The sequence below is a fragment of the Mauremys reevesii genome, linkage group 14 (genome assembly GCF_016161935.1).
Source record: "Mauremys reevesii isolate NIE-2019 linkage group 14, ASM1616193v1, whole genome shotgun sequence".
Classification (NCBI taxonomy): domain Eukaryota; kingdom Metazoa; phylum Chordata; order Testudines; family Geoemydidae; genus Mauremys; species Mauremys reevesii.
The window spans coordinates 33,206,458-33,222,668 of NC_052636.1; the positions used below are offsets into that span (position 1 = coordinate 33,206,458).

The 16,211-nt window shown below is 45.5% G+C and overlaps 1 protein-coding gene across 1 annotated transcript in view; it reads right to left on the reverse strand.

Moving 5' to 3' along the window:
- Window positions 1-510: 510 nt before the first annotated feature.
- Window positions 511-16,211, reverse strand: part of LOC120381594 (zinc finger protein 850-like) — a gene marked incomplete at its 3' end in the record, with an annotated part of 191,239 nt that continues 175,538 nt past the window's right edge. The window contains exon 4 of the mRNA XM_039499748.1: window positions 511-1,245. Coding sequence (XP_039355682.1) covers window positions 511-1,245 — 735 coding nt within the window. The remainder of the gene's footprint in view (window positions 1,246-16,211) is intronic.

Sequence of the window (16,211 nt, forward strand, 5' to 3'; positions counted from 1 at the left end):
GTCAGGTCAAGGGGAAAGCTAATGGCAACCACTGCACCTGGGCTGCATCTGCACTACAAATGTTTACATTAAGATCACTAACTTGAGCAGCCAACCTCCTGTACAGCCCTAGTGGCTGTCAGGCACCGGTAGTTTTTGCCTCAGTGTAGCTTGTTGGGATCAAACCTCTCTCCCCCCACCTGGAGCTGATGAACATTCCTGGCAGGAGGGACACACACTCCTTCGACTCAAAGGAAAGGAGGTGATAGAAAAGATCACAGGACTGACCCCAAAGAAGGGTGAGCTGCAAAAGGCAGAAGCAGGCAACTGATATGGTGGAGCTGACACACCACGGTGAAGATGGTGCAAAAATCACTATGTGGGAATTAGCAAATGTAATTAAAAAAAACCAAACTTTGGCCAGCCCTAGTCAAGGGATTTATAACAATTCTCTCTCATGTGGATTTTGTGATGTCTCATAAGGCTTGTGCGCTGACTGAAGCTTTTCCCGCACTCAGAACACGTGTAGGGCAGCTCCCCTGTGTGGATTCTCTGATGTGTGATAAGGTGAGAGCGCCACCTGAAGCTTTTCCCGCACTCAGAGCACTTGTAGGGCGTCTCCCCTGTGTGGATTCTCTGATGTGTGATAAGGTTAGAGCTCCGCCCGAAGCTTTTCCCGCACTCAGAGCACTTGTAGGCATCTCCTGTGTGGATTCTCTCATGTCTGATAAGGTCAGAGCTCCACCCGAAGCTTTTCCCGCACTCAGAGCACGTGTAGGGCATCTCCCCTGTGTGGATTCTCTGATGTGTGATAAGGTTAGAGCTCCGCCCGAAGCTTCTCCCGCACTCAGAGCACGTGTAGGGCGTCTCCCCTGTGTGGATTCTCTGATGTCTGATAAGGTTTGAGCTCTGATTGAAGCTTTTCCCGCACTCAGAGCACGTGTAGGGCGTCTCCCCTGTGTGGATTCTCTGATGTCTGATACGGTCAGAGCTCCGCCCGAAGCTTTTCCCGCACTCAGAGCACGTGTAGGGCATCTCCCCTGTGTGGATTCTCTGATGTGTGATAAGGTCAGAGCTCCGCCCAAAACTTTTCCCGCATTCAGAGCACGTGTAGGGCGTCTCCCCTGTGTGGATTGTCTCATGTCTGATAAGGTGAGAGCTCCGCCCAAAGCTTTTCCCGCAGTCAGAGCACGTGTAGGGCGTCTCCCCCGTGTGGATTCTCCTATGTGTGATAAGGTTTGAGCGCCGATTGAAGCTTTTCCCGCACTCATGGCACATGTAGCGTCTCTCTTCCAAGTTGATTCTGTTGCGTGGAATAAGGGTTGAGTCGCTACTGTAGTTTTCCTCTGGCCTCTGCTGAGTCTCACAGGCTTTTGTGTTTTCTGGGACTGCACACCTCCTGGAAACATTCTCTTTGTATCTTCCTGATAACATCCAATGTGGATCTACTTGCACAGTGTCTTCCTGCTGGGGTTTCTCCTCCTCGTTCTCACTCACCATCCCATCGCCGGATGGGAGACAGAGAGAATCCAGACATAGGTCACTCCCTGTGCCTGAGAAAAGGAAATGTCAGAGAGAGGAATGGAAAAGGGATGAACAAACCAAAATATATCTAAAAGCAGCAAAGAACCAGACTAACACGGCTACCCCTCTGATACAAAATATATGTGGGAGAGATCAAGCCTATCAGGTGCTGATTTTCCCCAAACCCTTCCACAGAGAAGAGAGGAAGGCATCAGTTCTGGGTCCTCATTGCACCATAACTCTCAGGGGAAAGTGAGATCAGGGAGTGACCTGCTGCCAGTTGTCAGTCAGAATAGGAGGGAAGGCATGAGTGAAATCTGCCATAATGATTCCACATCTGCAGGAAACAATCCTGAACTTGAAGAGCTCACAGGGTCTTTGTAGGGCATCCCAAATGTTTCCTGCATTCCTAAGCAGTTGTTGAGTTGTTTAACCAAGTCCTCACCTGAAGGCAGCTCTCGGGACCACTTCTTTCTCAGAGCCCTGGAGGTCTGGGACCCACGGTTCTTCCCCTCGTTCCAGCTGCGAGATCACATCAGGTTTGGAAATTGGAAAGCCTACTGCAGGCAAAGAAAACAAGGGAGGTCAGTGGAATTTGTGGGATACTTGTCACAAAGAATATTCCATAGTTTTAACCCCATCTCATTTTTAGGCAGTATCATCTGTAGCCCTCAGGATTCATCTGCTTGCCTGCATCAATATCTCTTTTCTAATAAGTACAGTATAGTGATATTTTTAATATGAATTAATAAACCTATGTTTGGCTGTAATGCAAGAAACCTACAGGCCAAAAACCTGCATTTTAAGCTAAAGCAAAGTTAGCATAGCTATATCCTGTGCCCTTTTACCCAGAAAAGGAACTGTTTTTCCTATGCTCAAATAAAGTGCCTACGCTTAGGTCTAAGACCCTTTACCGAGACCAACAGACAATGAAGAATAGTAAATGGGATTTTTCAAAGTTGTACTCACAGACTTAACAAGTACCCCACAAATGCGCAGATATCTGCCATCCATACGCACACACATACTAGCCTATGGAGTAAGCGTACCCTAACATTTCTATGGGGGAAGACTGAAATTTGGGCATAAGAGGAAGGATTTCCGGCATTTATTTCTATAAAAAGAGGTAACCTACCTCTTTTTACCCGCACCTTGACCTCTCCTTCTTCTCTACACTTCACCATCTTCAACTACGTATTCATGTTATGCATCTACGACAGCTATTAACCAGTAATAGGCCGCACTTATTTTCTTTTCAAACTTCAAGTTCAAAAGGAACTCGGCTAAGTTTGGTCTCTCTAAATTTTATTTTAATTTGTGTATTAGATTATTTAGTTGAGCTAAAAAGTAAATTCCAAAGTAGCTTTGAAAGCTCTTTACATTAGTTTCCCTTGCAAGAGCTGTGAAACCAGAACTGCCAGAGGTGAGGCAAACACCAGTTTATCAAAACAGGGTGTGAATATTAACCAAAGTTTGCAGCACATAATATTGTATCATCATATGTATCTCCTGAATAACAGTAATACAATTATAACTCTGTAATTCTACGTGTTTTACAATTTACTTACTATTTCATTGATTTTAATAAAAAGTCTTTATGACTATATCTGTCTCCGTGTGAGCTTTCTGTCATACCCCCGAAGGTCCCTTTATCAATTCTATGGAACCTGATTCAAACACGAAATTTTATCTTCTGATCAAACAAATTGGCGAGCCTAAACTCATATTAATTAATATAAATTATTAAGTATTATTATTAATTAATTAAAATAATTACAATACACATTACATTAAGTTGATAAATCAAATCAACATTACTAACTACAGGCCAGTCAGTCTCACCTCAGTCCCTGGAAAAATCATGGAACAGGTCCTCAAGGAATCAATTCTGAACCACCTAAAGGAGGTGAAACTGATCAGGAACAGTCAGCATGGATTCACGAAGGGCAAGTCATGCCTGACTAACCTAATTGCCTTCTATGATGAGATAACCGGCTCTGTTGATGAGGGAAAGCAGTGGATGTGCTATTTCTGGACTTTAGCAAAGCTTTGATACAGTCTCCCACAGTATTCTTGCCAGCAAGTTAAAGAAGTCTGGGCTGGATGAATGGATGGTAAGGTGGATAGAAAACTGGCTAGATGGTCGGGCTCAACGGGTAGTGATCAATGGTTTCATGTCTAGTTGGCAGCTGGTATCATGGAACGCCCCAAGGGTCGGTGCTGGGGCGGTTTTGTTCAATATCTTCATTAACGATCTGGAGGATGGTGTGGACTGCACCCTTAGCAAGTTTGCAGATGACACTAAACTGGGAAGAGTGGTTGATACGCTGGAGGATAGGGATAGGATACAGAGGGACCTAGACAAATTAGAGGATTGGGCCAAAAGAAACCTGATGAGGTTCAACAAGGACAAGTGCAGAGTCCTGCACTTAGGACGGAAGAATCCCATGCACTGCTACAGACTAGGGACGGAATGGCTGGGCAGCAGTTCTGCAGAAAAGGATCTAGGGTTACGGTGGACGAAAAGCTGGATATGAGTCAGCAGGGTGCCCTTGTTGCCAAGAAGGCTAATGGCATTTTGGGTTGTATAAGTAGGGGCATTTCCAGCAGATCGAGGGATGTGATCATTCCCCTCTATTCAGCACTGGTGAGGCCTCATTTGGAGTACTGTGTCCAGTTTTGGGCCCCACACTACAAGAAGGATGTGGATAAATTGGAGAGAGTCCAGCGGAGGGCAACAAAAATGATTAGGGGGCTGGAGCACATGACTTATGAGGAGAGGCTGAGGGAACTGGGATTGTTTAGTCTGCAGAAGAGAAGAATGAGGAGGGATTTGATAGCTGCTTTCAACTACCTGAAAGGGGGTTCCAAAGAGGATGGATCTAGACTGTTCTCAGTGGTAGAAGATGACAGAACAAGGAGTAATGGTCTCAAGTTGCAGAGGGGGAGGTTTAGGTTCGACATTAGGAAAAACTTTTTCACTAGTAGGGTGGTGAAGAACTGGAATGGGTTACCTAGGGAGGTGGTGGAATCGCCTTCCTTAGAGGTTTTTAAAGTCAGGCTTGACGAAGCCCTGGCTGAGATGATTTAGTTGGTTTGGTCCTGCTTTGAGCAGGGGGTTGGACTAGATGACCTCCTGAGGTCCCTTCCAACCCTGAGATTCTATGATTCTATGAACACACCCCAAATAAGGCTACGCATCCCAAGGCCATCTTCCTTGGCTCAAAGTGGCAGACAGAGAATAGTAGATGGCCCATGCCCTGAAGAATTTACAATCTAAATCAGGGGTAGGCAACCTGCGGCAGCGAGCTGATTTTCAGTGGCACTCACACTGCCTGGGTCCTGGCCCCTGGTCCGAGGGGGGGCTCTGCATTTTAATTTAATTTTAGATTAAGCTTCTTAAACATTTTAAAACCTTATTTATTTTACATACAACAATAGTTTATTTCTATATTATAGACTTATAGAAAGAGACCTTCTAAAAACGTTAAAATGTGTTACTGGCACACGGAACCTTAAATTAGAGTGAATAAATGAAGACTCGCACAGCACTTCTGAAAAGTTGCCGACCCTGATCTAAATAGACAAGACAGACACAGAATGGGGTAGAAAGGGCTAGAACCCACTGTTAGAATAGACATTCAGGCCTGCCTGTAAAGCCTATAGTTTAAGAACTTAGGGTATTTTTATCACTTTGTCTTTATACCCCTGTAACTAGCTAAGAATCAAAATCTCAGTCCGCCTGTGTATGGGCCTTCTCTCACTGTGACAGTCTGAGGCCTTGTTCTTAGGCTAAGGCCTTTGGCTAAGCAGCAGGGGCAGCCATAAGCTGGGAAGCGAAGGGTCACATCCTCACATCCCAAACCAGTCACACTGAAATAAGATGCTACTGGGCTGTTAGGAAGATGATCCTGTCCTGATAGTGCCTATCACCACCAGATAAAGAAACAGATCTTAAGATGGCAGGCCAGTCCTCGCCCACAGACAGCCTGCCAACCTGAAGCATATTCTCACTAGTAACTGCACACCGCATCATAGTAACTCAAGCTCAGGAACCAATCCATGCAACAAACCTCGATGCCAACTCTGCCCACATATCTACACCAGCAACACCATCACAGGACCTAACCAGATCAGCCACACCATCACCGGTTCATTCACCTGCACGTCCACCAATGTAATATATGCCATCATATGCCAGCAATGCCCCTCTGCTATGTACATCGGCCAAACTGGACAGTCTCTAAGGAAAAGGATAAATGGACACAAATCAGATATTAGGAATGGCAATATAAAAAAACCTGTAGGAGAACACTTCAACCTCCTTGGCCACACAATAGCAGATTTTAAGGTGGCCATCCTGTGCAAAAACTTTAGGACCAGACTTCAAAGAGAAACTGCTGAGCTTCAGTTCATCTGCAAATTTGACACCATCAGCTCAGGATTAAACAAAGACTGTGAATGGCTTGCCAACTACAGAACCAGTTTCTCCTCCCTTGGTTTTCACACCTCAACTGCTAGAACAGGGCCTCATCCTCCCTGATTGATCTAACCTCGTTATCTCTAGCCTGCTTCTTGCTTGCATATATCTACCTGCCCCTGGAAATTTCCACTACTTGCATCCGACGAAGTGGGTATTCACCCACGAAAGCTCATGCTGCAAAACGTCTGTTAGTCTATAAGGTGCCACAGGATTCTTTGCTGCCTTTACAGAACCAGAGTAACACGGCTACCTCTCTGAATCTTAAGATGGTTAATGAAAACTTAGTCTGATAGCATCCGGTCTGGCAAGAAATCCCTTATCAATGGTTGTGGTTGTGAAACCCTCATTTCTGTATTGTTTTATCTTTATGGCCACCACTTTTACCTTGTTAATCAGTCTGGTTCTCTAATTGTTTCTGTCTGCTGCATAATTAATTTTTCTACGTGTAAGTTCATTAGGGCAGTGGAATATGCTTGCTTGGAAATAACCCCAATAAACATCGCATTATCTGTGCTTCAGACTTCTGGTCTTTGCTGCTTGCTGTCTGCGTGACAAGAACCAGGAAGTGGGAGGGTTAAGGGAAAACCCTCTAACAAATGGACATGACCTGATAACCAAGAGGTGAGCCTTTAAGGAAGGTTTTAATACACTTTGGAACGGATCAGGGATTCCCATGAGGACTGAGAGGGAGCGATGGTAAACACGCATTTAGATCCTTTTCTTGTTTTATATATTTTCCCATAAGGCTGCAATGCCCTGGCTTTTAAACAGTCCTTGGGGGGTGCCCCTTGAGTGCACTAGACCCCCAAGGGCTCCCACTCTTCCACAAGGACAGGCCACTTAGCTTCAACACCTGAGACTGAGCCACTTCCTCGGTGCCCTTCCTCTACACTCCTCTCCACTTCTTCCCATTACTCTCAGCCAGCACCACCTGCCGGCACCTTGGGAGCTTCTTGTGTTCCCTCCTCGTCTCTCACTACCTCATCCCTCCCTGCTGCTTTTTAGCTCTAACCCTGCACACACCCTCCCCATGTCCTGACACCCCAGAATTATCTACTCCCCCCTTCTCCTCCCCTCTCACAGCTCTGTTCTCCCTTCACCCGTGGGGTCCTGAATGGCAACACCTATACGCTCTCCTATCGAAAGAGGAGCTCATCTGACTGTCACACAAGCCATGCATCAGTCACACACCTATTTACTCAATTTAGAATTCTACAGGTAGCATATTTTCCTCTTAAAATGAGGAAAAGGCATGAAAGTTACAGTTATTAATATAGTTACTAATGTAGCCAATAAGGATACATTCAATGCAATTTTAAAATGTGTGACAGCACCAAAAAGGCACATGTCCAAAAATGATTCTAGTGGGTGAGAGATAAGGTAAAAAAGGGGGCAAGGAAACTTGTCAAAACTTGTATGACGAATAAAGGTATAAAGTTATTACTACTCAGGTTCTTCAGAGACCCCACAGGTTCTAATAACCCAGGGACAGGACTCCTTACCCAGCGAGGTCACCGTCTCATAGTTCTCCTGCATGACATCCCTGTAGAGGGCTCTCTGAACAGGGTCCAGCAGAGCCCATTCCTCCCTGGTGAAATACACAGCCACCTCCTCGAAGGTCACCGGCCCCTGAAAGAGCAAGAGTCCAACACTCAGTACCTGCTGCCCCAGTCACAATCCCCTATTCACGGAACAGCAGCACCAGGTAAATGGAAGCTCCGGGAGGCACATGTTAACAGAGTCCCACCCCACCTAGCTTAGAGCAGCCAGGCAGCATCAGAGGGTAGAAAGAGAGAGTCTTTGTGTCTCCCAGCTGACAGACGCAGGCAGGGTCGTCACATTTATCACATACCTACTAGCCACAGTTTGATATAGGAGATGGGGCTGGCTCTGGACCCTACTAATGGCTCCCTGGTAGGAAACACTCTCCAAATAAAATATAAGGAAGAAAAGGGAAGTCAGTAGTAAAGAATATTAGTTAGAACAGGGTGTGACGAGGCGGTTCTGGCGGGACCTAACTGAGAGTGCCAATTCAGGACCAATTGCTCAAACAGGGCAGTCACAGCCCAAGCCTGGGGTTTTTCCACCTTTAAGGCAAACCAAACCAGCCAGACAAGAAGGACTTTGGTTTCACCCCACTGGTTAACCACAAGTCACACAAGCAATTTCCTTAAAAACTCCAGTCTCCCAGTATCACCACCAGTGCCACTCGTCCGGGGGATGAATGGTTATAAAAACCAACACCCCAGTAAAAGGAAAAGGTTCTCTCGATCCCAAAGAATCAAGCCCCAGACCCAGGTCAATATACAAATCAGATCTTACCCACAAATCACGCTGTTGCCAATCCTTTAGAATCTAAAATCTAAAGGTTTATTCATAAAGGGAAAAAGGTAGAGATGAGAGCTAGAATTGGTTAGATGGAATCAATTACATACAGTAATGGCAAAGTTCTTAGTTCAGGCTTGTCGCAGTGATGGCATGCTGCAGGTTCAAATTAAGTCTCTGGAATACATCCCCCGCTGGGATGGGTCATTCAGTCCTTTGTGCAGAGCTTCAGTTTGTAGCAAAATCCCTCCAGAGGTAAGAAGCAGGATTGAAGACCAGATGGAGATGAGGCATCAGCCTTATATAGGCTCTTCCAGGTGTAAGAACCTCTTTGTTCTTACTGTGGAAAACTACATCAAAATGGAGCCTGGAGTCACATGGGCCAGTCCCTGCACTTTGCTGAGTTACAAGGCCTATCTGCCTTCTCTCCATGGGTCAGTTGTGTAGCTGATGGTCCTTAATGGGCCATCAAGCAGGCTAGGCAGAGCTAACACCAACTTGTCTGGGATGTCACCCAGAAGCAGAGCACAAATACAAAATACAAAATACAAAATACAGACAGCATACTTATAACTTCAACTACAAAATGATACATACATATAGACAGCATAGTCATAACCAGCAACCCATAACCTGGTCTTAGACACCTTATATGACCCCCTTTACCTAAGATTTGGTGCCACTACAGGACCTTGGTTGCAACCCATGTTCTATATGGTCCCAGTTTATATCAATAACGTTACACAGGGGTAGGCAACCTATGGCACGGGTGCTGAAGGCAGCACGCAAGCTGATTTTCAGTGGCACTCACAATGCCCGGGTCCTGGCCACCTGTCCGGGGCTCTGCATTTTAATTTAATTTAAATTAAGTTTCTTAAACATTTTAAAAGCCTTATTTACTTTACATACAACAATAGTTTAGTTATATATTATAGACAGAGAAAGATCTTCTACAAATGTTAAAATGTATTACTGGCACACTCAAAACCTTAAATTAGAGTGAATAAATGAAGACTTCTGAAAGGTTGCTCACCCCTGAGTTAGAAGGTCAGAATTGTAGAAAATTGGTAAGGGAAATCAATGACAAATCAAAGAAAATAAGAAGGAAGGTTAGAAAAGTATATTAATCCTAACAATGATAGTGATAAATTACTAGACGGAAATGGCAGAATTATCAAAAATAATGCAGAAGAGGTAAAAGTGTTCAATAAGTGTTCTCTCCTGGATTTGGAGAAAAACAGATGCTGTACGAGTATCACAAGATTTTGACGATGACACTCTTTCCATTCCAACTAGAACTCACACGGACATTAAACAGCAGTTATTACAGTTATAAATGTTTAAATCAGCTGGTCTGGATAACTTGTATCCAAGAGTTTTAAAGACCTGGTGGAGGAGCGTGGTGGACTATTAATGTTGATTGTAATTAGGACTTGGAACTCTGTGGAATTTCCAGAAGACTTGAATTAATCTAATGCTGTGCCAATACTAAAAAGTGTAAACGAGATGATCCAGCTAATTACAAGAGTGTCAGTCTGATATCAATACTGAGCAATATAACGGAGCAGTCGATACTGGATTTCGTTAATAAAGAATTAAAGGAAGGTAATATAATTAGTACCTATTAACAAAGGTTTAGAGAAAATAGATCCTATCAAACTAACTGGATATCCTTATTAGATAAGATCAAAACTTTGGTTGCAGCTAATATTATTGATGTAATATATCTAGACTTCTGTCAGGCATATGACTTGATTCAGCACAATATTTTGACTAAAAAACTAGAATGATACAAAATAAACACAGCATACATTAAATAGATTAAAAACTGGAATGGTAAATGGGGAACCATGGTCGAGTGGATTTATTTCTAGCGGGTTCCCACAAGGATTGCTTTTTGCCCGCGTGCTATTTAACATTCTTATCAATGACCTAGAACAGAATATAAAATCATCACGGATAAAGTTTGCAGTTACCACAAAGATCGGGGGTGGGGGTAACTAATGAAGTGTCAGTAGATTCAGGCTCCAGCACTGGGAGTCTGGGAAGTTGTCCCAGCCCTGGCTGGAGGGTTATTTCCTGTTCCACAAAGAGCGGAAGTTCCATTCCCAAATCCCGTGCCTTGAAATTAGGCCCTATCTGACACTACACCCCATATTCAGCATAGTGGTATGGTTATAATATGATTAGGACATAATTATGATGCATTTTGTGCAAGATGCGTCATGTGCTGAATATGATTATCCTATTTGTGTGCATGCATCATGTTTGTATTGGAAGTTCTGGATACTGACTCTGTATCTGTATTTCAAATGTGCTTACTCTGGGTAACACCCACAACGAGCCTTTCAGGTACAACAATGAAGAAGCCAGACAGTGCTGATGGCTCATCAACAAAGACAATGGACTGTGGAAGAGCTTAGCCTTCCTGTGATTGTTTCAGCCAGCCTATGAGTCATGGCTACTATGACTCAGCAGGACATGCTAGGACATGTGACTAGACCACATGACAACGAACTCCATTTTGGTACCTGTATTTTTCCACAAACTGACTGGGAACTTAGTTTGGAACAAATGGTTCCCGCCATATGGAAAAGCTACATAAGGTGGGGTGTGACATCATCTCTTGGCCTCATTCCCACACAAGAGAACTCCTGGAAACACCTGAGGAACAAAGACTGAACTGGGGGAACTGCTGCTCCCAGGGTAAAGGGATTTCTAGCTTGTGTATGGAAACTTGGGGGACTGCTTCTATCATCAGTCAGGGTGAGAAATTGCTAATTCAAATTCTATCCAGATAGTATGTTAGGCTTAGTTTGAGCTTTTGGTTATCTGCTAAGTAATCTGCTTTGATCTGTTTGCTATCACTTAGAAGTGTTGGGATACGTTAGGGTTCAGTAAAAGAGCTGGGAAGCTGCTAATGTGCTGACATGCATTGGGGACAAAGGCATAAGCAGGCAGGAATTCTTTGCTTAACAAATAAGTTGCCATATTTTTCCTCTCTCTGTTGCTTGTAAGAATTGACATTGATGCAGCTGCATGAGAAGTGTAGTTGTTGGAATGAATGTCCTTTGTGTGAAAGAAAGTAAAAGAAATGTTACCTCCCCCTCCCTTCCTTTCCCAGCTACATAAACAAGCCCTGGCTTATGGCCCTTCCTCCCTCCCCGAGAACTGCTCATTGACCCGTCCTCCATACCCTGAGAACTGCTGTTTAGGGAAATTTGTGGCAACACGTTATTGCAAAGAACGGTATTTTCAAGGTAAAAACGCCTCTATGATATGTGTAATACTGTGATAGTGGATAGGGTGGGTATACTAATTGTATGAGCGTTTCTACTACTTAATAAGGGGTTTTGGGGTGTTGTAACGGATGTGGTGTTTACATACAAAACTTGGATAAAAGAGTGATGTAACTAATCCAGTGCTTACTCGATAGCTGTCCAGGGGAACAAGTAACGCAATAGAGAAGCCTGCATTCATATCCGCCTCTGGATCAACCGGCTCCTTTTTTGTTCTAACAATAATTACTTTAGATCTACCTTTCTGCCATTAATAAACTTGTTTTATGCTTTATCTTAATCAGTGCATTTTGAGTGAGTGTTTGGGGAAAAGCTGAGCTTGTTAGTACAGGCTTGTTGTGAATATCTCTCCCATATCGATGGGAAGGGGAACTATATGAATGAGCTGACATTACAGAGATTCCTGTGCACTATAAGATGGGATAATTTGAATTTATACTACAGCAGGTGTGCAAGGCTGGGGAGCTGGGAAATTGGCTGTTGTCTCTATCTGTCCTTGAGTGGCTCAGGTAAAGCATTCAGGTAGCTTAGTTGGGTGTATGGCGCCACCTACTGTCATGTTGGGTGATAATAGGCCCTGGAGAGGCTGGCTGAATCTCCAGCAAAGCCGTGAGAGAAGGGCCAGCCCAGCTTGAGGGTTAGAGGGCACAGCGGTTCCCAGAAGCCCCAGACTGCACCCGGGGTGACAACCCAGCACACCCTAGAGTACACAAGTCTCAGCAGGTTTGTCACATCCTGTCCCTTCCCTTTCTCCACCTGAGATATTTCCTGCCTCCCACCACCTCCAGCAGCTCCCACCCTCCTATGCATTTACTGCTTCTCTCCCTCCAAGCAGAACCCACCACCAGCTCTGGTAATCCCTTACCTGAGCCAGCTCCATTGCAGCCATTTCCTTCCCTTTGGGAGGATGAAATGATCTGGAGCAAAACGTGGACGTTAATCTGTAGCCTGCCAGGACGAGAAGAGCAATGTGAGAGAATGCAGAGGGGGCTTTTGTCCATTCCACAAGCCGATTCCCCCCTGATTTTTCCCTGCTAATGGACACTCTAGGTTCTGCCACACTGTGAACACAGAGTGACCTTATCCCAGCACAGGCCTAGGCTCCTCCCACCAGGGTGTGACCCTCTGAGACACGGTGAAACCCTCCCAGTAACATCCTCTGTTACACTTACCAAGTTTGCAGACAATACAAAGCTGGGAGGTGTTGCAAGTGTTTTAGAGGATAGGCCAGGGAAGGAGAGCTCAGTGGTTTGAGCATCGGCCTGCTAAACCCAAGGCTGAGAGTTCAATCCTTGAGGGGGCCATTTAGGGATTTGGGGCAAAAATCTGTCTGGGGATTGGTCCTGCTTTGAACAGGGGTTGGACTAGATACCTCCTGTGTTCCCTTCCAACCCTGATCTTCTATGATTAAAATTCAAAATGATCTGGAGAAAAGACCTGAAGTAAATAGGATGAAATTCAATTAGGACAAATGCAAAGTGCTTCATTTAGGAAGGAACAATCAGGTGCACACGTACAAAATGGGAAATTCCTGCCCAGGAAGGAGCACTGCGGAATGGGAGCTGGGGGCCAGAGTGGATCACAAGCTAAGTACAAGTCAACAGTGCAAAAGGGCAAACATCATTCTGGGATGTATTTGAGGGAGTACTGTAAGCAAGACACAAGTAGTAATTCTTCCACTCCACTCTGTGCGGATTAGGCCACAACTGGAGTACTGTGTCCATTTGTGGGAGCCACATATGAGGAAAGATGTGGACAAATTGGAGAAAGTCCATAGAAGAGCAACAAAAATGATTAAAGGTCTAGAAAACATGACCTATGTGGGAAGACTGGAAAATTGGGTTTGTTTAGTCTGGAGTAGAGAGGACATGATAATAGTTTTCAAGTACATAAAAGGTTGTTACAGGGATGTGGAAGAAAAAATTGTTCTTAACCTCTGAGGATAGGACAAGAAATAATGGCCTTAAATTGAAGCAAGGGCAATTTAGGATGGAGATTAGGAAAAACTTCCTAACTGTCAGAGTGGTTAAACTCCAGAACAAATAGTGTAGGGAGGTTGTGGAATCTCCATCACTGGGGATATTTAAGAGCAGGCTGACAAACACCTGTCAGGGATTGTCTAGATAATACTTCTAGTCCTGCCTTGAGTGTAGGGGACTGGCCTAGCTACCTCTCGAGGCCTCTTCCAGTTCTATAATTCTAAGAACCAAAGGCCAGAGACGAGCAGAATCAAAGGAGTCACTCTGGGGATTCTTCCTGTCACTGTCCCCAAGGCAGCTCTCTCAGGTTTACAAAGCTGTTTGATGCTCCAGCCTTTATCCAGTCTCTCCTGGCAGTGCCCCTTCATGGGCTGGGCCTAGTTTTAGCCTTTGGAAGCGGAGTTCGGGGGCTCTGAGACTGGGCCTCTTGCCTCAGCACATCTTGTTCCTTTCTGTGGCTCCCCAGGAGTCCGTGAGTAGATACTCCTCCTACAGACTGTGAACACGAGAACATAAGAGCTGCCCACTGCATCAGAGCAATGGTCCATCTAGCTCAGTGGCCAATGCCAGGTGCTTCAGAGGGAATGACCAGAACACGGAATCATCAAGTGATCCCCTCACACCCATTCCCAGCTTCTGGCAAACCCAGAGGCTAGAAGACACCATCCCTGTCCAGCCTGCCTGTGACACTGGCAGATGAGGTGTTAGCTCTTGCAAAAGCCCCGTCTTCATTGAACAGGGACAAACACACAGTGGAATCAGTTTGACTCACTCTGTAAGTATTAATATTAGAGTGCATTAGGATTATAAGAATGCGTTTACACTTTATTGAATGCTTGTGAGTGGCTGCCTGGAAGTTAATATCTGACTAGTTGCATTGGGAGCCTCTGTGGCTCTGTAAAATCACCAGAGGAGAGAGACTTTTACCTAGGTGGGAGTGTTGATTGACAGCCGAATGCATTACACCCTGCCTGGCAGGAAAGGTTCATCAACACCACATAGACTATTATGGGATGTTAAAGACAACAAAAGACTGTTGTTGTGCTCTCTGACTTCCCATTAGCTGAGTTTGCAGCTCAGAGCACATGGCAGGAAGGATGAAAAACCCCATATAGAAGGAACTGATGATCTGTAGCTGCTTGGACTCTGGGGATAAAGTTTCAGGCATAAGTACTTGAGATCCCCAGCTGAGATTAGCCTGAGTTAGTCCTAAAAGATGCAGAGCTTGCTTATTATAGAAGCTTCTTTACCTTTTTGAAATTTAACACTGTAACTCGTCTGCATCTATAGGATTACCTGCTTTACAACTTCGTAAACAACTCTCCTTTCCTTTTAAATAAATCTTAATACAGGTTATGACAGGACTGGCTACAAGTATTGGTCTTTGTGACTGTGAGATCTAAGATTCAATTGACCTCAGTAAGTGACTGGCCCTTTGGCATGAGTGGGTCAGGCTTGGACAAAGCCCTGGCTGGGATGATTCAGTTGAGGGTTGGTCCTGCTTCCGGAGCAGGGGTTGGACTAGATACACTCTAGAGGAGTTCCTTCCAGCCTGAATATTCTAGGATTCTATGACTGGCAGTAACACTGAGACATTGCTGTGATTCGTAAAGGGTAAGACAGTGGTTTTTCTACTCCAACCAGGGGTCCTGCTGGGCCCCTGAGGGCCACTTTGGCAGTTTTTCAGGGCAGGGGCCAAGCCAAGGGCAGCATTAGACTGCACTGAGGCCCAGGGCAGAAAGCTTTTCCCAGTCCCAGCCAAAGCATGGGGCTGAAGTCCAGGGCCCTGAGCCCCACCACCCCGGGCTGAACCCAAAGCCCTGAGCAGTATGTAGCTTTGTGGGAGTCCCTGTGGCACGGTGCCCCGAGAGAGGAAGAAAGTGCCCTGAGGATTTGCAGCCAGAGGGCTGGAGCCCTGACACACGACTGGCTCAAGAGGGTCTCTGCAGTCAGGAAGGGCTCGTGAGCGAGGGAAGCCTGGCAACTGATGGCTGGAGGGGTGAAGAGGTTTGGGGTACGGTGGGGAAAATCACCTGGGACTGGATAACCTGGGGCTGGGCAGTCTCCGCCAGGGACACTTGCTCCTCCTGTGCCCTTTCCACACCATCTTGCGAGGCGAGAACTGAGCCACCCTGCTCCCACTGCCCCCAGCGGCAGCCGTGTCTCAGGACTCTCCCCAGTTGCACCCACTAACTCTCCTCCCATTTTGGGGTATAGGCTCAGGGCAACAAATTCCCACACCAAGATGAACCCAGCTGGCTGCTGCCTGTTCCTGCCAGTGCCACAGGGGCCTCTGGTGGAGTGAAAGGCAGAACTGTAGCACTGCTCCAGGCAGAACGTATCTTCTTCAAGCCAAAAGAAAGAAATTCTGGGCGCTGGACGTGAATTCTGTAAATGCACTTGTAGCTGTGCAGAATTCCTTCACCTGAGCTTAACTCACACCTGTCACAAACACAACCTGCTTACTCCCATCTCTCTTCCTCCCTGTATGCCGAGTCCCAGAGCTGCTGCTGTCATTAATGCACACAGGAGCTTTCACTCCACGTTAGTGCTGGCAAGACCCAATCCAGCAACAGGACTGAACCCTTATTTTCCTATCACGCCAGGACAGTCTCAGCTGAG